Here is a 27,697-nt window from a genome sequence, read left to right as displayed (position 1 = left end):
CATCCACTCGTCAAGCTCGGTTCGTCGCGTCCGCCAAACCATTACATGGTTACTTTAATAAGCTCTTATTCTGTCTTTTTCCTCGCCCCCTCCCGATCTCGTTGTCTGTCTTTGAAGCTGATGTGTAAGAACACGCGCTTTAGTGAGCCATGCAAATTGAAATGTGTCTACAATCTCCATTAATGAGCCACCTAATTCTCATTTACATGCATGTACTCATCTTTCCACGACGAGAAACGATTTTGAACTTTAAAAAAAAACGAGAATAAACAAAAACAAACCACATTTTTTTTAATACTAGGAGTTCCTACTTAAAATACTACACAAAATCTATGAAAATTTGGGTATTATTTTTATTTAAGATGTCACATAATAACCAATCAACCATAAATTCAACTTTTTCAACCTTCCACCACAGTAAACCCCAATCACTGGAAAAAGAGTAAATTGAACATTTTAATTGCTTTGTCCTTTTTTTATGAAGTGGTTTCCTCTATACGTTAATCGCATGTTGATATAGTAAAAGCACATTTTGGTTGTATTTGGGTAAAGTCTATTAGATTTCTTAAGGAGTTAACGAAATATATTTCGAATATATAAAATATATGATGTCTTCTTGGAAAAAAAAATATGTAAAGCTAGAAAGCATAATGCATGTTAATTGTCACCCGACTCGTCCCTACATAGTACATACATATCGAAGAAAAAAATATTAACCGTCATCCTGATTATGGGTGCAATAAATTTTCTATTTCCATTAATTCAATTCATATTAAATCTAAACCGAGCCAAAACTAATTCATCTTCAAAATTGTATTAAAATCTCCGCTAAGGAGTAAGGAGATCCAATTTCACCAAGGCTGTTTTCAATAGTTTACGTATCAAACCGGATCGAAGTTTTTGAGCTTCTATTTGCTTTGGATAGTATTCGAAACCGCTTTTTTCTTCTTTTAAACCTCCTTAATTTAAAAAGATTAGAAAAAGGACTAGAAAAAGAAGTATTAAGTTATTATGGTGTTATATATATTTTAAACTCTGGATAACAAAAGTCTTCTATAAATACCTAAAACTCCATGTAGGTAAGTTGTAAGAGCTCAACTCACAAAGTACAAAAAAATGGGTCGAAGCTCATCTCTTCTCTCCTTCTCTTTTACACTCTTTATCCTCTTCCATGGCTACACTGCCCAACAGTGGCCCAACGAGTGCCAGCTCGATCAACTAAATGCACTCGAGGCGGATCAGATCATCGAAAGCGAGGGTGGTCGCATCGAGGTGTTTAACCATCATGCACCTCAGCTACGTTGCTCTGGCTTCGCTTTTGAGCGTTTTGTCATTGATCCTCAGGGTCTCTACTTGCCCACTTTCTTGAACGCCGGCAAACTCACGTTTGTCGTTAACGGTGCGTTTTAAGATTAAGATAAACTCATTTATATATATCCATTTATTTATAGAGAGTGTGTTACCCGAATTTTGATTTAATACAAAATTGAATCAAGATTGTTAACTGGTTCAATATATTTTTCATTTTATTTGGATTGAAAACTTATTTGATTTTGAAATAATCATAATTAAAAACAAATACTTGAAAATGTTTGATATGTTTTTGTTTTGTTATGACAAATTAGGACGGGGTCTCATGGGAAGAGTGGTTCCGGGATGCGCCGAGACGTTTATGGACTCAGAGGTGATTCAACCGGGTGAGCAGTTTGGAGAGGGTCAAGAACAGGGACAGGGACAGGGTCAGGGATTCCGTGACATGCACCAGAAAGTGGAGCACATCCGGTGCGGTGACACCATAGCGACTCCTCCTGGTGTGGCTCAGTGGATCTACAACAATGGAAATGAGCCTCTAATTCTTGTCTCAGCCGCCGATCTCGCCAACAACCAGAACCAGCTTGACCGCAACCTCAGAGTAAGTCTACCCACAAGTAACAAAAATAACTTATTTTTGGGATTTTTCGTTTCTCTAGTGAACATTTTTGGGTTTGTTTAGTTATTATTATTAAGCTGGAATTAAAGTTTCTTTGGTTAGGCTTTGAAAACATAAAGTTCTATATAAATCTCCACTTTTGATTTATTTTCCCTAAAATTAACAGAAAAAGAATAATAAACATAATTTCATTTTTAATTGCAGCCATTTTTGTTAGCCGGAAACAACCCACAAGGGCAGAAATGGCTACAAGGCCGAAGGCAACAGAAACAAAACAACATCTTCAATGGCTTCGCACCTGAGATCTTGGCTAAAGCCTTTAAGATCAATATCCAGACGGCTCGGCAGCTGCAGAACCAGGATGTTAACCGTGGCAACATCGTCAAGGTCAATGGTCCGTTCGGCGTTATTAGGCCACCATTGAGACGCGGCCAACAAGGCGGCCAGCAACCACAGGTAGAAGGTAATGGTTTGGAGGAGACTTTGTGCACAATGCGATTCACCGAAAACCTCGATGACCCGTCGAGTGCTGACGTGTACAAGCCGTCACTCGGATACATCAGCACACTCAATAGTTACAATCTCCCTATTCTCCGTTCTCTACGCCTTAGTGCTCTTCGTGGCTCCATCCGTAACGTAAGCTCCACGAAAGTTCTCTTTGTTTTTTTTTTTTAGTTTGATTGTGTTTTTCATAAAAAAAAACATGTCGTTTTTGATTTTTTTGTGTGTGCAAAATGCAGAACGCTATGGTGCTACCGCAATGGAACGTGAACGCAAACGCGGCACTCTACGTGACAAATGGAAAGGCTCATATTCAGATGGTGAACGACAATGGACAGAGAGTATTCGACCAAGAGATCTCTAAAGGACAGTTACTTGTGGTGCCACAAGGCTTCGCCGTCGTGAAACGTGCCACTGGCGAACAGTTCGAGTGGATCGAATTCAAGTCTCATGAAAACGCACAGATCAATACACTCGCGGGACGTACCTCAGTCATGAGGGGCTTACCACTTGAGCTTATATCTCATGGTTATCAGATCTCGCTCGAAGAAGCTAGGCGGGTTAAATTTAGCACGCTCGAGACCACATTGACTCATAGCAGTGGTGGTCCGATGAGCGGTAGGCCGAGGGTCGAGGCTTGATGTGCTCGTGGTTGAACAGCTTTTAAATGTTTGGTTTGTTTCGTACGGTTTGTAATAATAAGAAATAATAATGTAGAAAAGAAGTTGGACGACGCTATAAGGCAACTGTTTTTGTTTTTGAGTTTCTTTTTAGGACGCCTACAGTACGTACCAACAACGAACGTCGTATAGAAGTGATCGTTGGTACATATATGTAACTCTTTCCTGAATAAAGTGTTAAGTTAGAGTCTTTAATTATCCTTAATATATCTGTGCATGAATCCCGGATTTATAATCATATACTGTGGAAACCTGAAATTAAAGCACTTGATGAATCTGTGCATGCATCCCGGATTTTGGCAGTAACAAATCGCATTATTTACATGTACAAACTAAAAGTGTCATTTGGCTATACACACTAATAACCGGCACACCAACCAGTATCTGGTTAAACTGACTACTAATTAACAGAGAGCCGGTATTATGCACCACACCCTTATGATCCTACTCAAGTATTCTTGGTTTCTTCTTGTCCTAATTTTGTGGCCTGACAGAAGAGAAACATGTGCAAATTACAATTAATCTATATATATATATATATTATTTATGTTGGGGTTTGCCACTGCGTACAATTGAAATTGAAAACCAGGAAAATGTCGCTACTTGCCAGTTAGTAGATTGAAGATTGAGGAGTTATAATATTATTGTCGAAATATATAATTTACTTAATAGGTTATATAGTTTGATAAGTTGGTCATGTTGTTTTTCCTTGTAAGGCACACATAAGTTATTACTTTGATTTCATATACGTTAAATTCGTGGGACACTTGGCATACATGACAATATGATGTGTTAGAATACGAACTGTGACAGTGCCATGCAATGTGACTCCTGTGGCCATTCATGTCACAATGTGTCACTCTTTAAATATCCATTTTTCAAAATAAAATTAATTGCAGTTTTTACGATTCTACGAACATAGTTAGATTTATAATTTTATATGATACCATGCTTTATATTCAAAGTAATTATATAAGTTGTGAAAGTTCTTGTTTTTTTGCGACAGTATTAGTAAATTCGTTTAAGAATTAAATTTTCTTCAACAGTAGTTATAAACTTTTGTCCTAATCACAGTCCAAATAATATACTACTCTAAAAAATCTTTAAAAAAATTTCTGATTAAAAAAGGAATATTATGCAACCGTAGTAATAAACAGCGACCACCTCCTTTAAATACCTTTTCCCTACAACTTTCTCTTAATTCCTTATACAAATTAAAAGAGAAGAAAAAAAAAATGCATAAGCTCTTGTTTTCTCTTCTCTCCATTGTCTCACTCTTCTTCCACGGCGGCGAGGCACGCCAGCTAGAGGTGCCGTTGCCGAATGCATGCCATTTCAGCCAAATCAACAGCCTCGGCCCGGCTCATGCGATTAAGTTCGAAGCCGGGCAGATGGAAGTATGGGATCACACGAGCCCCGAGCTCCGGTGCGCCGGTGTGACCGTGGCTCGCATCACCCTTCAAGCCAATTCCATTTTCTTGCCTTCTTTCTTTAGCTCACCTGCCCTCGCTTACGTTGTCCAAGGTACGTATTTCCTTTAATTAGTAGAAACAGTTGATGATTTTTGGTGTCGAAAACCAATATATGTAATGTAGTTTTTTAAAATTACAAAATTTGTGGTGATGAATTGTACACTATCTTGTCTTAGGTTTTCACGTCTTTGAAATGTGATGTTATCTATTACATTATGCATCAAATTTTCACAATTTTTTAAAAGCATATAAAACTTGAAAATTTGAGGCTTCACCTTTCAATGAAAAATATAAAAAACTCATATAGAAAAACTTGAACAAATAGACTTCTTTAAATTTTATTGTTTGCAGGAGAAGGAGTGATGGGGACAATTGCTTCTGGTTGTCCTGAGACTTATGAAGAAATTGGAGGAGGAGACAGTGGTCGACGTTTTGAGGACATGCACCAGAAGTTGGAGAATTTCCGGCGAGGAGATGTGTTTGCTTTGGTTGCCGGAGTTTCACAATGGTGGTACAACCGTGGCAATTCCGATGTCGTCATTGTGATCGTTCTTGATGTCACCAACAGAGAAAACCAGCTTGACCAAGTCCCTAGGGTAACTAAGCAAGTCCAAATCTATATTTGCATGCTACCGATATATGGTTAGTACTACACTAATACATTATGTATTTTGTTTATTGAACCAATTCATTATGTAGATGTTCCAAATAGCCGGAAGCAGGACGCAAGAAGAAGAACAACCATTAACTTGGCCAACGGGCAACAACGCTTTCAGCGGTTTTGACCCGAACATAATCGCGGAAGCATTCAAGATCGACATCGAGACAGCAAAAGAATTGCAGAACCAGAAAGACAACAGAGGAAACATAGTCCGAGCAAAAGGTCCGCTCCATTTCGTCATCTCACCGCCACGGCAAAGGCAGCAAGATCATGGTAATGTTAATGGCATTGAAGAGACGTATTGCACGGCGAGGATTCACGAGAATATAGACGATCCAGAACGTAGTGACTTTTTTAGCACACGAGCCGGTAGAATCAGCACTCTTAACAGCCACAACCTCCCCGTTCTACGTTCCGTCAGGCTTAACGCCGTTAGAGGCGTACTCTACAGCGTAAGTTTTATTTTTTACCATCACAATTTTTAATTGGAATCATAATAATTTGTGCTAACGTAATGAATTTTTGTGGAGATAGGGAGGAATGGTATTGCCTCAATGGACCGCGAACGCAAACACGGTGCTATACGCCACAGGCGGTCAAGCGAGGATACAAGTGGTGGACGACAATGGTCAGTCCGTGTTCAACGAGCAAGTGACACAAGGTCAACTACTTGTGGTTCCACAGGGCTTTGCGGTTGTGAAAACAGCTGGTGAAACAGGTTTCGAATGGATATCGTTCAGGACAAACGATAACGCTTACATGAACACACTCAGCGGCGAAACATCCTACTTGAGAGCGGTTCCCTTGGATGTGATCAAAGCGGCATACGTCGTGACCGAGGAAGACGCCAATCGGATCAAGTTTAGTCAGCAAGAGACAATGTTGGCTATGACACAAGCCTCTTCTTCATAAAAGCTTTTGCTTCCAGTGATGTTTTTAGATTTTCCCGTTGATGAAATAAATAAGGATGTGACTAGTAGTAGCCAGCTCTTTCACAAAGCTTCGATAACAGATAGTTAAAGTTTGTTTAGTACTACAAGTGTTGCGAGTAAAATGTTGGACTCATTTTGAGACAACGTAATAACATATATAACGTAATAAGGTTTCTTCAGGTCAACATGGCAAACGGGAATACGATAAAAAAAAAGGAAACTCTCTTTCAGAGGAAATCTTTCATTGGATCCTCGTGGTGAACTCTCTTCATTCTGTAAGCTTCCATCTCTTCCGGAGTCACCTGCGATGGAAATGTGACATTTCTTTGATAAAACATCCGTTAATTTACGAATATGGTTCGATGCTACTAGAGTGCTAAAGATCATTACATCGTTGCTGTATTTGACATTGTATTTGCGTTTCCTCTCATCTTTTTCTTCCCTCTTACGCTCATCCTCCTGCACACATTTGTATTAGCTTGTCAGACACATAAAAACGTCTTGACAGGAGAAAACATGAGCGATAACTATGATATTTTTTTTTTACCTTTTTCAGAGCATTAGTAAGTGCCTCTTCATTCAATTCCAGATCTTCAGGAACATCGGTTCCCCATGTGGCCATTCTCTTCTCTTCAACCTTCTTTGGGCTCTCTGATCACAAAAATACCATTCATTGTTTTGTTAGCACAGGCGTATAACAACATTACAGAACATATGCAGAAATGGGTGTCGTTACTAATGAGCATTTTTTTAAATCAATCCAATACAAAGATATAAAAAATTAGTATAACAAACATATTCCACAACACAAACCTTCGGAGGCTTCTTTGCGAGCAATATTAGCCTTCATCAGATCAAGGGCAGCCTCTGCAGCCTCAATTCCAGCAGAGCCTGTGCAGTAACTGTTGCGAATGGTCTGCTGGCAACATTTATATCCCCATTGATGGTCTTTCCACCATGAGCCCCACACACTAGTGTGATTGTTAGCATGAACATCTTCTTCGTATTTGCTCTTTGGCAGTATAACCTCCTGTACAAAACAAACATATATTAAGACCCCAAAAAAGCAGAACTTATCACAAGCCGTTCGTGTTGCTATGAGAATGCAATTCGAGAGGAAAACCACTAAAAACCATACCTGTCCCTTTATAATCCTCCCTGCTCGGTCATACTCCACTTGTCTTTCGCTTTGCCCAAGCAAAAGCTCCATTGGAATTTCATCTACTGTAGAAGCATTCCCGTACTTCTCCATGATTGTGTCCTTTGTCTGAGACTTTAGTTTGTCCTTTGCAACCTTGAAGTTCTTGTAGAGCAACTCAGCTTGGGATGGCGCCGCTTGCATATGCATGTCCTGTCCCTTGTCAAATGCTTCCCATGAGTGGATGTTCAACTGTTTGAACTCTAGAGCTTGACCGCTGTTTCTATATTGATTGTCTCCCTGAATAGATGATAAGCAAACAAATGGTTAGTACCTAGATTTTCAAAAGATACGATAAAAGAAATGAGAAAGATGGATCACAACTAACCAAATAAAATTTATCATTCGGATCTGCATCTGGAAGCGGGTCTTCACGCATGGATCGAGTTTTAGGATCATAATGAGCGGAATTGACATCAAGGTTCAGCAGGTATTTCGCTGTGTCTTCTCTGATACGCAGATTCCTGAATTCAATAAAAAGGTTACACCATTAGTGCATCAAATACAAGCATCCAAACAACTATAAATATGTGATGAGGGGTATGACATTTTTGTTGTTTCAGAACAAGTAGTCCATACCTTACAGTTCCTGTGCTACCACCACCAGTTGTTCGAACACGCTTTTCAACCTTTGCAAAGTCCATCTGCCTGCTCTCATCAACCTTGGCTTCATCGACCCTTAAGTCGTCATCTTCTTCGTCCCCATCACTGCCTGCAGCATCACCTTCTTGGTTATTGTTCTTCTCCTCTAGTTTCTTAATCTGCTGCTCCTTTAGGTACTTCTTTCGAGCATCCTCTTTTGCTTCATAAAGCTCTATTACACGATGGTAGGTAGAAGGATCATAACCATTCCATCGATCCCTTTTGCCATCATAGTCGAGTTCAAAACTCTCGATTTTTTCATCAGGTGCAATGTTCTTGTTTGTGTACTTTGCTCCAACCTTGCGAGGTCTATCCATACACGCTTTAGCATTATGGGTCATTGCACCACAGCTTCAAAAATAAGACATGCCAAGTTAGAGATTGGAACAAATTCAAAACTAAAAGAGCAAATTTTCCATCTATCAATATAGCCAATGTTTCAAAATCAGAGACTAAAGGAGCTACAAAACTAAACACTGACGTCAAAGAACACAAGGAAAAAAAGGGGAACACATACTTTTGACAAGCTCCCTTCCGGTATTTCTCGGCTTGATAGATCTTTGCACCTCTGTCATACCATGACTTTGTGTAATTGGGATCACTCTTCCATTTCCTTTGATGCTTCAAACTCTGTAAGAAAAAAGTAATAACCAGAGAATTCAGCGTGCATGTTCAAGCAAAACAATGCGAAGAAGCAAGTAAACCATGGAAGGATTTGGCTTACCGGTTTTTCAGAGTTGAGATACCATGGAGCAGAGGACATATACTGAGGAATGTGAGGATTGATTTCCTTTCCATCCTCATCTACCTCAGCCGGAGCAAGCCCGGCTTTACGAGCTTCCTCTAATTCGATTTGCTTCCTGTGATCTTCCCTCGACTTAAAAGCAACTGCAAAACCCCCATCAACATTCCTTTAAGAAACATATCGAATTCGCAAAATATCATCTAAACTAACCAAATAACAGCACCCACGCTAAAAATTAATCAGAGGCTCTACATATCCTAAGAAAATTTATACTAACAAAAAAAAAACAAAAATTGACCAAAGCACCAAATCAATTAGAAGAACACACTCTAAATCAGACTCTTTTAAGTATCGCAGATTGGATCTAACAAAAACCAAACCAGAGAGAACCCACGATCCGAATACTCCAAAGCAGTAGAACCCTAACTTTCTGGTGACAAAATACGAAAACAGATAATCGGAACCGAGAATTTCCACACATACAGAAAAAAAAAAAGATAATCAGAGCCGAGACTCGTGACCACCAAAGGGAAATTAACAAATAAATCAAGAACCCAGGTTCACGTAAATCTACCAGAACCGTAGAAGAAAGAATTGAATGAAATCGGTACCTGAAGCCGTCGCCATGGTTATCCAATCGTTTAAGCTTCAAATCCTCTCTGGCCACAAGAGAAAAAAAGTGCAAGGTAAAAAGGTTCGATAATGAAATCCCGAAGAGGAAGAGAAATCAATGAGAGCCCTTATTATATATTAAGGGAGCTATTTTATATTTTTACCCATCTTATATAAGGCGGTTTGCCACTAGCCATAATAATATAATCGCATTTCCAACCCTGCTCCCAATTTTTTTGGCAAACTCCATTTAGAGTAAATTTCATTCCAACCCTACTTTATTTTTGACAAAATGGAGAAAAAATAGAGATTGCTCCATATTTGGAGTAAACCTTTATTTTACTTCATTTTACAGCTATACTTTTTTTATTTACAATCTGATCCTTAAAATATTAAATCATTATAATTTTATACTTTTTATCAACACAGCATTATTTTCAACATTATATATGGCTATATGCATTTTTTTCAGATATACACTTAATATTTGTATGACACATATCACTTTAACTTATATATATATATATAAAATTAAAAAATGGACTTTATGTATATATATATATATATAACTATCGATTTAATAATTAAGTTTTTTATTTTATAATTCATGTTTATAAGATTTTTTGACAAGATTTAGGACTTTAATAGTTTAGAAAATATAAAATAGACAATCATAAATATTTGAACACTAAAATTTTTATTTCAAAATATTACAACTTAAAATAAACTGAAAAATACACAACAAGTGCTAAAATCAAAGATAAACATAAAAGTTTAACACAACAAATACAAACAATTTAATATTCTGCTAAATCGCTTCCTGATCCACCAATATCATTAAAATATTGTCCAAACGAAGTTGATGGAGGAAGAAATTCTTGATTTTGTTGTTGAGCATTCCGCTTTTGTAAAATTTTTGTTTGTTCGCCTTGAACATATGCACGAATATTTGGATCTGATATGGAACTCATGTCATAAAATAACATTTTGTTTTCCATCTTCAGCTCTTTCAAAGCATAGTTTTTCTGTTGAATCTCCCGATGATCTTGTTTTTGTGCACTTGTCTTCTTTAATTGTTCCAAAAATTGTTTATTTCCTTCTTCTAAAGTGTTGATAACTGATGTTGTTTGATCAACAAGTTTACTTTTATTTTTGGATTTCTTGATCCCCATTGGTCGTGGAGAGGGAAATCCGCTAGTAAGCTCGTCGGTATCATCTAAGTTCAAAGAAAATGAAGACAAACCTGGAGATGCTTGTGTAGGAGAGTCAATGGAATTTCCAGACTCGGACGATGTATACTCGACACGAGGTGGGATTAATATGCGTTTAGGATCGGCACCATCTTTAAACTTTTCAAAGTTTTTAATAATATTCCAAACATGTTCAAATTTCCAACCTGTTTTGAACTTTGGATCTTCTTGTAGCATTAGTTTGGTTTGACTGAACTGCATATCAATAAAAAACAAAAATGTTACTATTCAAAAAATAGGTATACAATTCCTCTACAAATCAAAAATAAAACATAGCCTTAAATTTCTTATGTTTTTATAATTTTATGTAATTTTTTTATTTAATAAATATTTTTATTTTATTAAATTCGTAAATTATAAATATTTTAGATAGAATAAAAATAAATGGGTTATTTTGTAACTTCTAAAAGTTATAAGTTATTAAAAGTAAAAGAAAAATATAATCTACTAGGAATATTCTTTTTTAGAGTCAAAAATAGAGTCATACATTGAAGCAAAACACAACTCCATTTTGAAGTAAAAAATGGAGATTTACATTGGAGATGGTCATAGGACCGTACATATTAATTTGATTAATTTTGAACGTTGTAAATTTGGTTGAATATACATATTTTTTACAGTTCTTAGTAGGTATTTTTCTCATACCAATCTCTTAATAATGACATTGATAAACAAGAAATTAAAATGTTGCATTTATTTTTTTTTTCCGGGAAACTCAACGCTACTTCTGAAACTGAATCCAACAAAGCGAAACAAACAAAAACAGAGGAGAAAAACTCAGTTTTTTGTGTGTTTGTTTTAAGAATTACAAATAAATGGTGTGGATGTCAATAAAATTTCTTAAGACAATCCATGAGGGCATTAGTGTGTTCAGGCTTTCCAGCAGAAACTCGGACATAACCTTTAAGCTCTTTACTGTTGTAATGACGAACCATCACGCCCATTTTAGCCAAGTCTTCTTTCAGATTCTTTGCGTCCATTCCAGATGTAACCTCACATAAAATGAAATTCGAATGGCTCGGATAAGGATTCAAGAAAGGAACTTCATTTAAAAGCCCGAAAAGTCTCTCTCTTTCTCGTACCAACGCGTCTCTCACATCCTCCAAGTACTTCCCGTTTGAAAGTGCTGCTAACGCAGCTACTTCTCCTGCAACAGAGACGTTATATGGTTGCTTTGCCCTCCACATGTACTCGATTATGCTCAAAGGAAACGCTCCATATCCAACTCGAAGCCCCGCCAAACCTAAAATGTTATATGATAACTCTTTAGATGCAGACTTTATTTTATATGTTTTGTTTAGGATTATTATATAGTTCATTTGTGAATAAACCCGCATTTTACCAGCTCGTTTGCTAAATGTGCGGAGAACGATTAGGTTTTCATAATTCTTCACCCATTTCATCCTTGATTCAAGTCCTGAGAATTCGATGTAAGCCTCATCTAGGACAACAAGTACTGGCATCTCTAGAATCTTCAACAGATCATCCTCACTGATGATACTGCAACAAAACAAAACTCAGATTAATCATCAAGGACTGAACATAATAATATCTTCTTTTTTCTGTTTAGAGTGGTGGTTTACCTCCCATCTGGATTGTTAGGAGAAGTTAAGAATATGCATTTGGGTCTTTCTAGTTCTACAACTTCAGTGATGCGGTCTACGTTCAGGCTGAAATCAGGGTTCCTTGGAACTGTGAAGCAAACAAAGAATGACGCGTCTAAGGACCATATATACACACACAGAGAAGATAAACCGAAGAGATTGAAACACAGTGAATCTTTCACCTTTAATGACACCTGCTCCATTCACAGCAGCATCAAACGCATACATTGAGAAAGTCGGAGGACAGTCTATGATCTTCTCCCCAGGATCCAACACGCATCTGCAAACACACAGTTTAGTCAGGAAATGCGGTTTTGGTGAGGAAGAAACTTAATCCACAGAGAAATAAATTCCCCAAGGGAGACCTCATGATCAAATCGATTAATTCGTCAGCGCCACAGCCTACAAGGATGTATTCTGACTCGAGACCAGAGTCTTTAGCGAGTGCATCACGAAGTCTACGACTTTGAGGATCAGGATAAACATACGGGAATTTCATATTGCCAAGTGCTTCAAGAACCTACACAGATCATCTTAAACCTGAAGTCAGGAAGTAGGAACAATAGCGAACTATCCTTTAATAAATCATCAACATATCTGTGAGTGAGTGAAAAAAAAAGATATAAACTTGCCTCAGGAGGAGGACCATATGGGTTCTCATTCGCATCTAGCTTAACAATATCCTCAGGTTTTCTTCCTAATTGAGCAGACAAAACCTAATTACAAACAATTAGTGCACAGTTACAACATCATCGAATCATCTGAAAAAGTCAACCCTCAGGGCAACTTTTTCTCAAGAATCCTAAAATTGGGTGAGTTTTGGAAATCACCTCGAAGGGTAAAATTGGTTGATAAGCAGCCAGTTGTTTCAAATGTGGACGGATGAAAGAGTCTCCCATGGTTATGTTCTTGGGTTCGTCTACAGCTGCACTTGACGCCTGAACACAATAAACCCTATTGATGCTTTTCTTCAAAGCCCGCGACTTTCGAAAATTTGCCTCTGAACAATGAATGGAGAACGATGGAGCGCCCTGAACATCGATCACACCCATCAGTTCTTTTTGTTCTGCGCATATGAATGAGGAATCGGTTTCAATTGAACTAGTTAGAAGAGCAATCAAAAACACAAACCCGAAAACACAGAGAATCGAAAACATAAACTCAAAATAGTAGAAGCAAGCTGAAAGAGATTGAGGAAAATTTTAAAAAATATTTTGGGTTTTTCAGATTCGTTTTTAAAGAGACTGAAAAGAAGAGAGGGACCTGGGAAAAAAGAGAAGACGATGACTGGAGTTTGGGTCCTTTGGGATATGGGTTTGAAGCAGCTCCTGCTCCTGACCCGTTTAAGCTCAACTACAACATACAGAGCTTCGTCTTGAAGACGGAGTTGGAGATGAATGGGGAAGTTGAAGTATCGGCGCAGAGAAGAAGAAGAGATCGAGAGTTCGAGACTTAGATAGGGTAAATGGTATTTTGGTCAACAGTAAAGATAATTACTAAAATAGATAATTTGGGAAAGAAAAAATAAATCATAAAAAAAAGGTTCCGGTCTCGTAAAGCTTCCAAAGTCCGCAACGATCGTCAAACACGTCTTTCTCCGTAAATCGTCTGAGGTCACAGATTTGCTCCGAGGAATCGATGGCGTTCGAGGAAGAAGAGGAGGAGGAGACATTGGAGCATACACTTCTGGTGGTGCGTGAGGTCTCCGTCTACAAGATCCCGCCGCGAACAACATCCGGCGGATACAAGTGCGGCGAATGGCTTCAGTCCGATAAGATCTGGTCTGGTCGCCTCCGCGTCGTGTCGTGCAAGGATCGCTGCGAGATCCGGCTGGAGGATTCGAACTCCGGCGATCTCTTTGCAGCTTGTTTCGTGGATCCCGGGCGGAGAGAGAACTCTGTCGAGCCGTCTCTCGATTCGTCTAGGTATTTCGTTCTCAGGATCGACGACGGGCGTGGGAAGTATGCGTTCATCGGGCTAGGATTCGCTGAGAGGAACGAGGCGTTTGATTTCAATGTCGCCTTGTCCGATCACGAAAAGTACGTGAGGAGGGAGAAAGAGAAGGAGACAGGGGAAACGAGTGACAGCGACAATCACATCGATATCCATCCCGCCGTCAATCACAGATTGAAGGTAAAATCGATCTGTTGATAAGCTTTCGAAATTTAGAGATAAGATCAATGCTGCTGCGTAATACCAGATTGAAGCTAGGCTTGAAAAACTAACTGCCAAATTTAAAAGTGAAATTGATCCATTCAGATGCGTTTTTTTTAGCATCACTGATTCATTGGCATTGCGGTAGATCTTCTCTATTGTTCCTAGGCTTAAAGATATGGCCTTTATAGTAATCCCTGATGCATCCATTTCCAATAGATTGAATAATTATCATCGAATCAGAGTGAATTGAGTATTTGGCTTTTCCAGATTCCTTCTTTGTGTAATTAGTGTTCAGATAGCCACAGTGTTTGTGCTGAGATTAGAATGAAATGTAGTTAACCCTGTGTTTATAATGTCCGATCTCTCTATCTCTGATCAAGCATGATCGAGAGGATGTTCCAGTTAGATTCTGTTAGATCTTCATGCTCACTATGAACGACCATATCTTTAGGCTAAAGTCTTTATATTTAAAAGAAAAAGAATGGTTTTTGATGTGATTGGAGTTGTTTACTGTCCTGTCCGGGATTATAAGTTGTGGAATCAAGTTGATGCTCCTAAGTTTCTCATTTTGCTCGTTCAGTCTCTTCATAACTGGTTAGCAAGTTTGTTTTAGCATCCGTTCCCAGTAGTAGATAGTGATCTTTTGACTTTGTTGAGTTCATGCTCATATTAGCTTTACCTGTTTTCGAAACTTTAACTGTGGAATCAATATCTTGCTAAAGCGAGAGGAGCCTCCATTACTACACATGACCCAAACTCCATGTTTTTACCCGCCACAAAATTAAATATATTTATAGGACTCAGTAGAACCAATAAAAGATTGTTGTTTTTGATGGGTTTTAAGGAAGGTGAAACCATAAGAATCAACGTGAAGCCCAAACCAACAACAAATGGCACTGGGATGCTCTCAGCTGCTCTTTCAGGAAACGGTAAGCCAAAACCTTTAGCACTTGCTCCACCACCAAATGCTGCTATAAAAACCAGGTCTCCGTTACCGCCTCCTCCAAATGATCCCGTCACTTCAAGGATTGCATCTGATGGTTGTAAGGAACCAACGGATAACACAAGACGCAGGAATGATCCTCTGTCTAATCTATCTCAGCTCAAGGTAAGTAAACCTTGTCGTCGTAATATTCTGTTCGAAGATTCTTTTCTTAAGATAAACTTTACTCTCCATTGTGGTGTACTCTTCAGGAGAATCTTCCTTCAACAACAGGATCAGGACCGACCAAGTCAACAGGAGCTGCATCAGGTTGGGCAGCTTTCTGATATCACAAGGAGCCTTAAATCTAAGGTCTTGGACCCGTCCGGCTTCATCTTCTTGTGACTTGAGAGCAAGAGACATTAGAGGCAGAGACGCTAGACACCAAATGGCAAACAGCAATCTGAGTTTTTTTTTTTTTTTTAATTGATGTGTGTTTCTTTGTAATCTCATCCTCAACACTCCCTGTTGTAATATCTTTTTTTCATTTTTCAAATCATCTTTGTTACATATGGATCAAGAGATTTTAATATATTTACAAATGAAGAGATGTTAATATATCTTTCTAGTACGTCATTTCATGTCCTAAATTGAAAAAAAATAAAATTTAACGCTATGGCATGATTAAAATTTCAAGCAAAATATATAAAACCACACATTTTAGTCCGCACAGACCATGATAACGAGCACACGGACGTGGCAACGGGATCAGGACCGTTCTTGAAAATCTGACGGACAGGAATTCGAAACCACGTGACGTGGCAGAAATTACGTGGAGCTAATGTTGAACGAAACATATTTAAAGGTCAAATTTAGGAAAAAGGAAATAAGCTGGGTTCACCTACTGCATCCTGCTACTATCTTACCGCTTGAGCTCTCTGAAACGGAAAAAAAATGGCGACGACGAGCGGTGATGATGCCATCAGAGTTAGCGGTATGGAATTCGCTTATGAAGTCGATGATCCTATATTCTTTGACTTCAACCTCGATCTTCCAGCTGGATCTCGCTGTCTATTGGTTGGCGCCAATGGATCTGGTAACATGATCGATTTTTTTTTTTTTTTTTTTTTTTTTTTTTTTTTTAACATGATCGATTTTGTATACAGATATATTCGCGTTTTGCTATCTCGGATTCTATAGCTCGATTTAGGTTTTGGGTTACCGAAAGTTTTTTCCCTGCTTGAATCGAAAGTCCTAAAAGATACGATTCTTCTGATTTCATTCACACTATGGGTTTATACAATCAGCTCGAGCCATCTAAGCCTTTAAGAGTTTTTGTTCTTCCAATACATTTGTTTGGTTCATTCTGGAAGAGTAAGGCTTTTCTGAAACTTGTCCTTCAGGCAAGACAACCTTATTGAAAATTCTGGCTGGAAAGCATATGGTGGGAGGAAAGAACGTTGTTCAAGTTCTGAGCCGTTCGGCTTTCCATGATACTCAGCTTGTTTGCAGTGGTGACTTGTCTTATCTTGGAGGATCTTGGAGTAAAACCGTTGGCTCAGCTGTCAGTATAGCCCTTACTCTTCTCTCTCCTACCATTTCTCATGCTTTTTCGGAAATTTTATCTGCGTATTAAGTAAGTAACTAATTTGGCTACATTTTTTAGGGTGAGGTTCCTCTCCAAGGAGACTTTTCAGCAGAACACATGATATTTGGAGGTGGCATTCTCCTTCCTAGAACGATATTTTATAAATTTTGTGTTTTTTTTTTCTTCCTCTGTTTTTTCCAGGCTTAGACTTTTGGAGATTTTTGTTTTGTTGTCCTAATAGTTGAAGGGATTGATCCCGTGAGAAGAGAAAAATTGATTGATCTTCTTGATATCAATCTTCATTGGCGTATGCATAAGGTTTCTGATGGGCAGAAACGCCGAGTGCAGATATGCATGGGACTCTTACATCCATTCAAGGTATAATGAAGACGCTGGTTACTCTGTCTAAATCTCACATGATCATTGTCATCTGGCTTTGATCAAAGGACTTCCTAGTTTCTAATTTTGTTGTCATCCTTTCTAACCTGAATGCTTATCTGATTTTACAGGTGTTATTACTTGACGAGGTCACAGTTGACTTAGATGTTGTTGCAAGGATGGATTTGCTGGAATTCTTCAAAGAAGAATGTGATAAGGTATTATACTATTAACCACTTAACCCCTTTAAATCTCTTGATGTTCCTAACTATATGTGCTTACACTGTTTTATCGGTTAGTAATTGGAATATTACGCTAAACCATCCAAGCACTAGATTCTTGTTGCTGCTAGTGCTTTGCCTATAGTTAGTATCAGGTCCTGGCGTTTCTATGATCAGAATTAGCACCAAAATGGAAAAGTTACTCGTGCCTGTTTTTATAGTTTCACTTCCTTAATATCTAGAGCTTTTGTTGGTTAGGAAGATTACTGCTCACGTGTAACTAAAAGAAGCCATTGAACAAAGTTTTATAGCATTCAGACTGAGAGTAAATGCAGTTATATAGAGAATTCTCTTGGGTTTGTTATTGTGCATTAGTGGTTTAATTAGTGCATGATCATTGACTTGTCTATGACATTGATTAACTCAGAGAGGAGCCACCATTGTATATGCAACTCACATATTCGACGGGCTAGAGACATGGGCTACACATTTGGCCTACATTCAGAACGGTGAGCTGATTCGTTCATCGAGAATGGCAGATATCAACGAGATGAAAATTTCACCCAACCTCCTCTCGGTGGTAGAATCTTGGCTCCGGTCTGAAACCAAACTCGAGAAGAAGAAGAAGAAGAAGAAGGAGCCTGCGGCAAAATGGAAACCATCTCCATTTGATAACTCTCCTTTTAGGTCATCGAGACATATGGCTTATTACCGATGATTGGTAATAACGGTGAGATCATTGATGTGAATATGTGATATGTAAGAATAAGGATACTCGGTACAAGTTCACATTGTATTTTTCTGTTAAAGAACTTAATAAAAAGAAATACACATTAAACATAGACATAAGAAACAAACAATTAAGGCTCCGACTGTGTCTGTTGGCCATTTAATCGGTGTAAATGTATAGTCGACCAATTTTCTGTTAACCAATGGATATTTTTCCTAGCCGATCGATTTTTCCTTAACCGGGCGAACGGTTCCACTTGATTTTATTGAAAACCGGCGTCGTTTATGGAGGGAATAAAAGGAAGAACCGACGTCCGAATGACGAAAATATCCGAGAAATCAGATTTTACTCTAATTAAAAATCACCCTTGGGAGTGTGCATCCCAGCAGCTTTTTCCTTCGATCCATTATCGGGGAGGACAAGTTTTTCACATTCTACCGCCTTCGTCACCGTCGCGCAGACGCCGCGTTCACCACCCTCACCGCCACTGATTTCAGATCTTCGTCTCCAACTTGGTATGCTTTTCCCTTCTCTATACGCTGTTTCGATTGTTTTGCTTAGATTTCCCTTACCGCTAGTGGAAGTTGAATAAAGAGCTTTTCTATTCGTTTTTTGACTTTTTTTTGTAATACCGAATCGTGGGTCTAGATGGGTTTTCTGGGGAATTGAATACCGCATGAGCTAATTTCGGCTAATTCTCTCTGCATTAATTTCGGTCTGAGATTTGTTTTAATGGAGAATGTTTGTAGGGTTTAAGGGTGTCTATGGACTCTTTTTGAATATTTGTTTGTCGCACTTTAAGGATGAATGACTGATTAATATTATCTTCGACAAGGAGGTACTTTTCAATTATGGGTTCTCACGGTAGGAGTAGGAGAGATAGACATGGTAAGCAAAGGAAGCGGAGAGATGAATCCGAGTCTGGGTCTGAGTCCGAGTCTTACACTTCTGACTCGGACGGTTCAGATGATTTGTCGCCGCCCAGGAGTTCCAGGAGGAGGAAAGGTAGCAGCAGTCATCGGACCCGACGTCATCGCTCAAGTGATGATTCCTCTGATAGCGATGGTGGGCGGAAGAGTAAGAAGAGAACTTCGTCCAAGAAGCCCTCGGAGGAAGAAATCAAGGAGTATTTGGCCAAAAAGGCTCAGAAGAAGGTAACTTTTTGTTCTATGTTACTTTTTTGTTGCGTGCTTTGTTGTTTTAAACCCTTATATGTGTTGGCGTTGGTTGCTAACTTTATGCTATTTGTTAAATTCTTTGTAGGCATTACGTGCAGCAAAGAAACTGAAGACTCAGTCAGTGTCCGGGTACTCCAATGATTCAAATCCATTTGGGGATTCGAATCTCACTGAGACGTAAGTGAATCACGATTAAGAAAATGGTAGATGATTATTGTTTCTGACTTTTACTGGTGAAATCTCGAGAATAGGATGTAGGAGGATTATAGAGTATATAGTTCATTCCTAGCTGTAAGCAATTACATAAACATTATAGGCGCAACTTCTTTTTTCTACTTGTACAGCTGTGAAAATTGGCAGTTAAAGTTATCTTGATTGCGTGTAATCGATTTAGACTGACGATACTTGTGAGTAACCTGGTTTTGGAAGAGTCTTCAATTCTCATGGCATGAATTTTTATTGATTTCAGTTTTGTGTGGCGGAAGAAGATTGAAAAAGACGTTCACCATGGGGTACCGTTGGAGGAATTTTCCGTTAAAGCTGAGAAGAGAAGACGGGGGGAAAGGATGGTATGTACGATAAGCATTCCTGATTCATATCCTAGATGCCGTTCACTATGTGTTATTTTGTTTGGACGAATGAGCTTTCTGGTTTTTGTCTTAAGCACTTTGGTTGAATGCGCAGACAGAGGTTGAAAAGGTTAAGAAGAGGAGAGAAGAGAGAGCAGTGGAGAAAGCTCGACATGAGGAAGAAATGGTAAATTCTGTTTCATGTTGAAAATATACGGAAGCCTGTCTTTTTCACAAGATCATTTGGTCTAGGAGGATGGATACAATTGAATTTCTTATTAGCCAATCAGCTTTTTAATTTGGTTATTACTGTATAGCTATGGACTTAATTTTTTTTTTTCCCCTTGGCAGGCATTATTGGCTAGAGAACGTGCTCGAGCTGAGTTTCAAGATTGGGAGAAGAAAGAGGAGGAGGTATGAATGCGTTTTCTTTGTTTTTGCCATTAATTCCTCTTCTATATTTGTTTGGTGTACGTGGCTTGATATATCCTTTTTTTGATAAATAGTTCCATTTCGATCAAAGCAAGGTGAGGTCAGAGATCAGATTACGTGAAGGTCGACTGAAGCCAATCGACGTCCTCTGCAAACATTTGGATGGTTCAGATGATATGGACATCGAGCTCAGTGAACCCTACATGGTTTTCAAGGTACTTACAAGATTATGTTTGATTGTAAAATCATAGTGTTTAAGTTATGATGGAATTTTTTCACTTAGGAGAAGCAGAATGTGAGAATGATTCTGGATGGTTTGCTTTTGAGATCGAGAGTGTAGATATCTCGTCTAAAAAAAATGTCCTAATTGTGTAGCTGTTCTGTTTTGGTGATTAAAGATTGTTTTTTTCAGATTGTTGTGACGCTTATTATTAAAATTGACGTATTCTCTCTCCTGACATGTATGATGCAGGGACTCACTGTTAAAGATATGGAAGAGCTTCGCGATGATATCAAAATGTATCTGGATTCAGATCGGGCAACGCCAACACGCGTACAGTATTGGGAGGTATTTTCTTCAACGAGTCTGATTTGTTTGCATTCGAGGTGATTCAAGTGTTTGAAGTGATTGTGCATGTATGAAATTTTGATACAATAGGAAAAATATCTTCTATGGACCCTCATGTATTTCATGCTATATATATACATGTATGCGAGTGAATCTATGTGCTTAATACCATTGAAATTTTATAGGCGCTTATTGTGGTATGCGATTGGGAGTTAGCTGAAGCTCGTAAAAGAGATGCCCTGGATCGAGCTAGAGTTAGAGGGGAGGAGCCTCCTGCAGAATTGCTTGCTCAAGAGAGGGGACTACACGCTGGTGTTGAAGCTGACGTGAGAAAACTTCTTGATGGCAAGACACACTCGGAGCTTGTGGAACTGCAGTTGGACATCGAGTCGCAGCTGCGTTCTGGGTCAGCGAAAGTAGTAGAGTATTGGGAAGCGGTTCTTAAACGCCTCGATATATACAAGGCAAAGGTATTTGCTTGTGGATGATCTTGAGGTGTTAGATTTTGAAAACTCTGGATTTGTTTTTTGGAATACTTACTGACTATCTTGATGTTCAATAGGCTTGCTTGAAGGAAATACACGCTGAGATGCTGAGGAGACATCTGCATCGCCTCGAGCAACTTTCAGAGGGTGAAGAAGATGTAGAAGTTAATCATGGCTTACCACGTGTAGTGGAAGAAAACGAGGAGGAGATAACCGATATGAATCTTTCAGATGCTGAAGAAGCATTCTCTCCAGAGCCTATTGCGGAGGAAGAAGAAGTTGATGTGGCAGCAGAAGCTGCTGGTTCATTTTCACCAGAGCTCATGCATGGTGATGATCGTGAAGAAGCAATCGATCCCGTGGAAGACAAGAAGCTACTGGTACTTTTAACAGTTCCTACAATCGACTTTTGCCCATAAATTATCGTCGTTGATGCTTTGACCGACCTAAAATATTATTGTGGCTATAACAGGAAATGAAACGGATGGTTGTGTTGGAGAAACAAAAGAAGCGGCTTAAAGAAGCTATGGTCTCAAAACCAGCACCTGTAGAAGATAATTTGGAGCTTAAAGCAATGAAAGCAATGGGAGCAATGGAGGAAGGTGATGCTGTGTTTGGCTCTAATGCTGAAGTGAACCTTGATTCCGAGGTACCATGATCGCTATTAATCTCTTCTCTATCCCGTAAGGCCATAAGTTGTCTATTATTTCGGATGCAAATATCTAAATTTTCTTCTTCTATAGGTATACTGGTGGCATGACAAGTACCGGCCAAGAAAACCAAAGTATTTCAACCGAGTTCACACAGGTTACGAGTGGAATAAGTATAACCAAACACACTATGATCACGATAACCCGCCTCCAAAAATTGTTCAGGGGTACAAGTTTAACATCTTCTACCCAGATTTGGTAGACAAGATTAAGGCTCCGATTTACACTATAGAAAAAGATGGGACGAGCTCTGAAACATGTATGATCCGGTTCCATGCTGGTCCGCCTTATGAAGACATTGTAAGTACTAGAAACATTATGTGTTTCTTTTAACGTTACCTCTCGTGTTATCGTTGTGATCAGTTTGTTTTTGGTTTCAGGCGTTCCGTATTGTGAATAAAGAATGGGAGTATTCTCATAAGAAAGGTTTCAAATGCACGTTTGAGCGTGGGATTCTGCATTTGTACTTCAACTTTAAACGACATCGGTACAGGCGATAAACTGATCGGAGTTTGGCCGGAGAAGACAAAACTGGCAGTTATAAGACTTTGTATGGTGTTTTATTAATCCTTGTTTCCAGGACCGTGTCTATGTTACGATACTCTTAAAAGTTTATTTTTTTACAAAATAGATTATAAGCTCACAAATATATCGTTGAAGTTTAAAAGAGAGATTTTTTTCAAAAAAAATCTAATTAAAAATTTTAATTTCTTTTTACATAGAAAAAAAAACATTTGAAAAGGAAATGAATTAAAATAAACTGAGTGTATACAAATTAAAAAAAAAACATTAGAAAGGAAATGAAATATTAATAGACCAGACACGAGCTAGGAACCAAATTTAGATTTCTCTCAAGTTAATTTCTAATATGAGAAGAATGGGAGTGTGTTTGAGTACTTTCATTGAAATTTGCTAGTCAAACAGTACAGAACAGAAAGAAAATCAATTTGTCAACATGACAAGCTCAAGATCTTAGATTGTTATGACGATTACTAACAAATTGTGATGTTGGTTATTGGAACAACAAGAAAATAAACTGAAGTTGGTGTTGGTGAGTGTTAATTAATGTGGTAAAGTTGGTGTAGACATATAACATATGAATGAGAGTTTTGGGTGGCGACGAGACGAGAGACGAAAAGAGTTATGTCTTGAAGTTGTTTAGGTTGAGATCTCAACATCATAATGCTTATAAAAAGATTCTGTTGGTAACTTAAGTAGTGGAGTAGAAGATATTATTTAATCTGACTTTTCATTTCTTTTTCATCTCCTTTTGATGTCTCTTTTTCTCCAAACTCCACCCCCACGACAAAATCAAACTTAATACTCTATATGAGTATTTTGCGCATTTTTTCTTCTAATAATCAAGTTTTATGACCTTCTAAGTAAATGTGCTGATGTATATTTGAGTCCGATTACAGAATACACGCCAAAAAAAAATATACGAAAAATAACATAATCAAAAAGCTAACATAATCAATATTTCCATGTTTAATGAAGCTCTTTGAAAATGAAAATCTAGTGCGTAAATTAAATGTTCATCGTCAACATCAGAAGCACTTGTAATTTGTAAACAATTCCCTATACAAATAAAAAAAAACGGATATTATTATTAATATATCCAGAAAATAAATTAAAAAAGTTAACAATCTCCTCCTCTATATGATCAAATCGCTTTCAAACTTCTACGGTAACCCGACATTTTCTGTTTTTCCTCATTCCACTTCTTTCTTCCATTAACTGTTTTTTTTTTGTTTGCTCGATTGATTTTTTTTACGGAAACCATATCTTAATCTCCGATCTTTCCGCTTCTATTTGAGTTTCAGATATGAACTCAGGTACGTTAATTTTCTTACAGTAAAAATTTCTGGAAACCGATTTTTCTTATAGGGTTCAATTAAATTAGAATCTTTTTTTACGATGATTTCGAATTTAGATTTTTTTTTGTAATTTAGAATTTCTCTATTTAGATTTAAGAGTATAACATTGAGAAGAGAAAATAATGGATTCTGCAAGAAGTTGGTTTCACAAGTTTCAACCACGAGACAAGCCCCGGAAAAAAGATATGTTCTCCGGTAGCACTTGCGGCGGCGGGACAGAAACCGCCGTCAACGGCGGAGAAAATGAAACAGAGACGGCGACTAAACTTCCGCCACTAGGCGGAGAAGGAGAAGCACTCTCAAATACAACCAAACAGAAAGTTGCCGCAGCCAAACAGTACATTGAGAATCATTATAAGGAACAGATGAAGAATCTCAACGAGAGAAAGGAGAGGTATATTATATACATACACACATATACACTTATATTTATAAATAGCTATCTTTAGACGTATTAGATTCTTGATGGGTTTATTTAAATATGGCAGACGAACAACGCTTGAGAAGAAGCTAGCAGATGCAGATGTATCTGAAGAAGATCAAAACAATCTTATAAAGTTTCTTGAGAAGAAAGAAACAGAGTACATGCGACTCCAGAGGCATAAGATGGGTGCTGATGATTTCGAACTTTTAACTATGATCGGTAAAGGAGCTTTTGGAGAGGTAATTAACACATAAAAGATTCTTCTAATCCTAAACCCTGACCTGAGGAAAAACCCGACAAAAATAATTAAAACCCTTTTCTTTTCTTTCATATCGATTGATTTAGGTTCGAGTTTGTAGAGAGAAGAACACAGGTCATGTTTTTGCGATGAAGAAACTCAAGAAATCAGAAATGCTTCGCCGAGGCCAGGTCATTTTCTGCGCCGCATAACGTTTCTTTTCAATTTCAGTTTTTGGGGTTTTTAGTTATAAGTTATTAGCATTTTGAAAAGAAAAAAATATATATATTTTGTAGGTGGAGCATGTGAGAGCAGAGAGGAATCTATTGGCAGAAGTAGACAGTAACTGTATAGTGAAACTTTACTGTTCTTTCCAAGACAATGAGTATCTTTACCTGATAATGGAGTATTTGCCCGGCGGCGATATGATGACTCTTCTGATGAGGAAAGACACTTTGAGTGAAGATGAAGCTAGATTCTATGTCGCTGAAGCTGTTCTCGCTATTGAATCTATCCATAAACGCAACTATATCCACAGGTTATATATTGGATCATTATTATTGATCACAAAGAAAGATGAGGTTTTTTGTTAGATGTTTAATTGTGTTGTTAATTTGTGTCAGGGACATAAAGCCAGATAACTTGTTGCTTGATAGAATTGGACATTTGAGGTTGTCTGATTTTGGACTATGCAAGCCATTAGATTGTAGTGTTATTGAAGGAAAAGATTTCTCGGTTGGAAATTCGTGTAACGAAGGAGGTTCAGAGAGCGAAGAGAACGCCGCAGCAGCAACCGCTCCTAAACGCTCGCAGCAAGAACAGTTGCAACATTGGCAAAAGAATCGAAGAATGCTTGTATGTGAACAAATTTCCCTTTTGCCTCTCTAGTGCCTCTCTTAGCTTCTTCTTCTGATCGGTTTTATCTGTTTTCTATCAAAAAAGATATCTTATCATCACTAGTTAAAATGATGTCACATGACTTGCATGCAGGCTTACTCAACCGTTGGTACACCTGACTATATTGCACCTGAAGTCTTGTTAAAGAAAGGATACGGCATGGAATGTGACTGGTACGTACACACGTACCTCCGATTTATACAAACGTGTCTTTTTGTATTTTCTTTTGCTAATTAAAGGTTTTTTTTTATAAAAAAATTTGTCTATATCTACAGGTGGTCACTAGGAGCTATAATGTATGAGATGCTTGTTGGGTATCCACCGTTTTACTCTGACGACCCAATGTCTACTTGTAGAAAGGTTCAATGCAGAAGAAAATAATTAATATTTGCTTGTGGCATTTTTATCTTCTTAATGAATTTTATTTATTTATGAATTAGACTTATATAAAAATGTATAAAAACAACAGATAGTGAATTGGAGAACACATTTGAAGTTCCCTGAAGAAGCAAGGCTATCACGAGCGGCTAAGGATCTTGTTTGTAAGCTTTTGAGTAACGTTAACCAACGAATCGGCTCTACCGGTGCCTCCCAAATTAAGGTATCTTTCTCCTTTTTTTTTTTGGCCCTGTATAGTGAAATTACAATATCCTAAACCCACCAACCACTATTATGCTAATGGATGTCACAGGCACATCCTTGGTTCGAAGGCATAGAATGGGAAAAGATTTACCAAATGGAAGCTGCTTTTATTCCTGAGGTCGACGACGATTTGGATACTCAAAACTTTGAGAAGTTCGATGAGGTTTTTATTTTTTATCTTCTTTTCTCCATATTGTTATCAGCTAAATCCTAATGCCTCTTATCATCAATTTCTTTTGCTTTTTTATTAATACTCTAATGTATATTTAGGAAGATAATCAAAATCAAGCACCCTCTAGAACAGGACCATGGAGAAGAGTAAGTCGAGTTGTTTACTATTTTCTTCAAGTTATATAGTATAGTAAGTCGTAACTTCACTCACACTCTTCCGCAGATGTTATCTTCAAAAGACATAAATTTTGTCGGCTACACATACAAAAACTTCGAAATCGTCAACGATTATCAAGTCCCTGGGATAGGTATCGTCAACTTTTTAATACTTTTACACAAATAAAAGCTTTAGGATTATTCGATATCAGAAGCAAGACTCTAATATAATGTTCCGGTTTACATTTATCCCAGCGGAACTGAAGAAGAAAGAGACTAAACCAAAGAGACCATCGGTTAAGTCACTATTCGGTACGTGAAAACCTCTCGCGCAATCAAAACGTTGCGTTTTAGTTCTCTCGTCCCCTTATATTCATAAATCATAACCCTGACGTGTTTTACGTGTGCGTATAACAATATAACAGAAAGCGAATCGGATTCTTCGTCGGACATGTCAGCGATGGTGGCTGGTTCGGAACAACACATCGTTAACCGGAGTATATCGAATCCAACGCCTCGTGAATATGAACCCAACCTGAGACGTCTAGAGTCCGAGTAGATATCTCCATCTACACATATACCAACCTGAACCGGAACTAATGAACTAAAATTAAAGTATACCGAACTTAGTTTGGAGACGGATACCGAATAACTATTAATTCTCTTATTCTTTTGTTAGCCCTAATTAATCTGCAGATTGCAATACATTCGGTATTAATATAATCAAATGGAACAAGGAAAATAATCAAAAGCAGCAAGGAATATAGATTTTAAGTATTTTTTGTCTCATTTTTTGAGAAACTGAATCATCAAAATATAGGATGTTTACTTTAACAGGAAAAATATGATAGAAAGTAAAATAGTAAGATCAATCAAATGTGTGTGTGTGTAAGATCATACCCAAAAAAAAAAAAAATCAAATGTGTGTGTTGCTATCTTTTGTCGTTTTGTGGAGATGCCACAAATATTATTAAAAAAAAAAATTTCTACTACGAAGCTTATTATGAACCAAAAGCTCAGATATTACTGATTAAGAAAATAATTAGTTAACGGTAATGTTTCAAATCTGAATGGCAACCATTTAACTGCCTAGACAGTTACAAATGTCATGTAGTAAATCTCCGTTT

At 37.9% G+C, this 27,697-nt stretch overlaps 8 protein-coding genes across 11 annotated transcripts; 6 read left to right on the top strand and 2 right to left on the bottom strand.

The window, feature by feature from the left end:
• The first annotated feature begins 1,067 nt into the window (after positions 1-1,067).
• On the top strand, positions 1,068-3,309 carry LOC18994477 (12S seed storage protein CRB). The gene is made up of 4 exons (XM_006418130.2): positions 1,068-1,399; positions 1,626-1,912; positions 2,135-2,566; positions 2,671-3,309. The coding sequence occupies exons 1-4, from the start codon at positions 1,117-1,119 to the stop codon at positions 3,070-3,072; spliced, it is 1,404 nt and encodes a 467-aa protein (XP_006418193.1). The 5' UTR covers positions 1,068-1,116; the 3' UTR covers positions 3,073-3,309.
• Positions 3,310-4,307: 998 nt separating this feature from the next.
• Positions 4,308-6,283, top strand: LOC18994476 (12S seed storage protein CRD). The gene is made up of 4 exons (XM_006418129.2): positions 4,308-4,635; positions 4,935-5,179; positions 5,283-5,696; positions 5,779-6,283. The coding sequence occupies exons 1-4, from the start codon at positions 4,347-4,349 to the stop codon at positions 6,154-6,156; spliced, it is 1,326 nt and encodes a 441-aa protein (XP_006418192.1). The 5' UTR covers positions 4,308-4,346; the 3' UTR covers positions 6,157-6,283.
• LOC18994475 (pre-mRNA-splicing factor SLU7-A) lies at positions 6,242-9,511 on the bottom strand. Its single transcript, XM_006418128.2, has 10 exons — positions 9,373-9,511; positions 8,741-8,904; positions 8,534-8,646; positions 7,954-8,367; positions 7,703-7,838; positions 7,315-7,614; positions 6,990-7,206; positions 6,724-6,827; positions 6,567-6,635; positions 6,242-6,478 (listed from the first exon to the last, which is right to left on the bottom strand). Exons 1-10 carry the CDS (start codon positions 9,386-9,388, stop codon positions 6,404-6,406), a joined length of 1,608 nt encoding a protein of 535 aa, XP_006418191.1. The 5' UTR covers positions 9,389-9,511; the 3' UTR covers positions 6,242-6,403.
• A 1,789-nt stretch (positions 9,512-11,300) lies between these two features.
• On the bottom strand, positions 11,301-13,697 carry LOC18994474 (histidinol-phosphate aminotransferase 1, chloroplastic). Of its 2 annotated transcripts, none has more exons than XM_024153261.1 (8): positions 13,491-13,697; positions 13,058-13,293; positions 12,860-12,943; positions 12,593-12,747; positions 12,410-12,507; positions 12,207-12,315; positions 11,966-12,123; positions 11,301-11,866 (listed from the first exon to the last, which is right to left on the bottom strand). In XM_024153261.1, exons 2-8 carry the CDS (start codon positions 13,277-13,279, stop codon positions 11,451-11,453), a joined length of 1,242 nt encoding a protein of 413 aa, XP_024009029.1. In that variant the 5' UTR covers positions 13,280-13,293; positions 13,491-13,697; the 3' UTR covers positions 11,301-11,450. The 2 variants fall into 2 exon arrangements, with proteins under 2 accessions (XP_024009029.1, XP_024009030.1); XM_024153262.1 differs by having other exon boundaries at positions 13,058-13,258; positions 13,491-13,696.
• An 82-nt stretch (positions 13,698-13,779) lies between these two features.
• LOC112084132 (uncharacterized protein At1g03900) lies at positions 13,780-15,918 on the top strand. Its single transcript, XM_024153147.1, has 3 exons — positions 13,780-14,360; positions 15,229-15,492; positions 15,579-15,918. Exons 1-3 carry the CDS (start codon positions 13,866-13,868, stop codon positions 15,651-15,653), a joined length of 834 nt encoding a protein of 277 aa, XP_024008915.1. The 5' UTR covers positions 13,780-13,865; the 3' UTR covers positions 15,654-15,918.
• Positions 15,919-16,167: 249 nt separating this feature from the next.
• On the top strand, positions 16,168-18,324 carry LOC18994473 (ABC transporter I family member 19). The gene is made up of 6 exons (XM_006418126.2): positions 16,168-16,402; positions 16,710-16,870; positions 16,973-17,024; positions 17,136-17,272; positions 17,404-17,490; positions 17,921-18,324. Exons 1-6 carry the CDS (start codon positions 16,261-16,263, stop codon positions 18,209-18,211), a joined length of 870 nt encoding a protein of 289 aa, XP_006418189.1. The 5' UTR covers positions 16,168-16,260; the 3' UTR covers positions 18,212-18,324.
• Positions 18,325-18,566: 242 nt separating this feature from the next.
• On the top strand, positions 18,567-22,831 carry LOC18994472 (cactin). The gene is made up of 13 exons (XM_024152805.1): positions 18,567-18,738; positions 19,058-19,377; positions 19,487-19,578; positions 19,871-19,970; positions 20,086-20,157; positions 20,322-20,384; positions 20,477-20,617; positions 20,875-20,970; positions 21,156-21,440; positions 21,533-21,835; positions 21,928-22,104; positions 22,199-22,465; positions 22,546-22,831. Exons 2-13 carry the CDS (start codon positions 19,075-19,077, stop codon positions 22,663-22,665), a joined length of 2,019 nt encoding a protein of 672 aa, XP_024008573.1. The 5' UTR covers positions 18,567-18,738; positions 19,058-19,074; the 3' UTR covers positions 22,666-22,831.
• A 1,039-nt stretch (positions 22,832-23,870) lies between these two features.
• On the top strand, positions 23,871-27,295 carry LOC18994471 (serine/threonine-protein kinase 38-like). Of its 3 annotated transcripts, none has more exons than XR_002898024.1 (14): positions 23,871-24,000; positions 24,133-24,436; positions 24,531-24,705; positions 24,812-24,895; positions 25,001-25,242; positions 25,328-25,559; positions 25,695-25,774; positions 25,877-25,961; positions 26,071-26,202; positions 26,293-26,406; positions 26,518-26,561; positions 26,638-26,722; positions 26,826-26,882; positions 26,996-27,078. XR_002898024.1 is itself a non-coding variant. In XM_024152619.1 (14 exons), exons 2-14 carry the CDS (start codon positions 24,165-24,167, stop codon positions 27,127-27,129), a joined length of 1,740 nt encoding a protein of 579 aa, XP_024008387.1. In that variant the 5' UTR covers positions 23,871-24,000; positions 24,133-24,164. The 3 variants fall into 3 exon arrangements, 2 of the variants coding, with proteins under 2 accessions (XP_024008387.1, XP_006418186.1); XM_024152619.1 differs by having other exon boundaries at positions 26,514-26,561; positions 26,996-27,129; XM_006418123.2 differs by lacking the exon at positions 23,871-24,000 and having other exon boundaries at positions 24,165-24,436; positions 26,514-26,561; positions 26,996-27,295.
• Positions 27,296-27,697: the final 402 nt, after the last annotated feature.

Source organism: Eutrema salsugineum, unplaced genomic scaffold (assembly GCF_000478725.1).
Source record: "Eutrema salsugineum unplaced genomic scaffold, Eutsalg1_0 scaffold_5, whole genome shotgun sequence".
NCBI classification, from domain to species: domain Eukaryota; kingdom Viridiplantae; phylum Streptophyta; class Magnoliopsida; order Brassicales; family Brassicaceae; genus Eutrema; species Eutrema salsugineum.
This window is presented reverse-complemented; position numbering and strand designations above follow the sequence as displayed.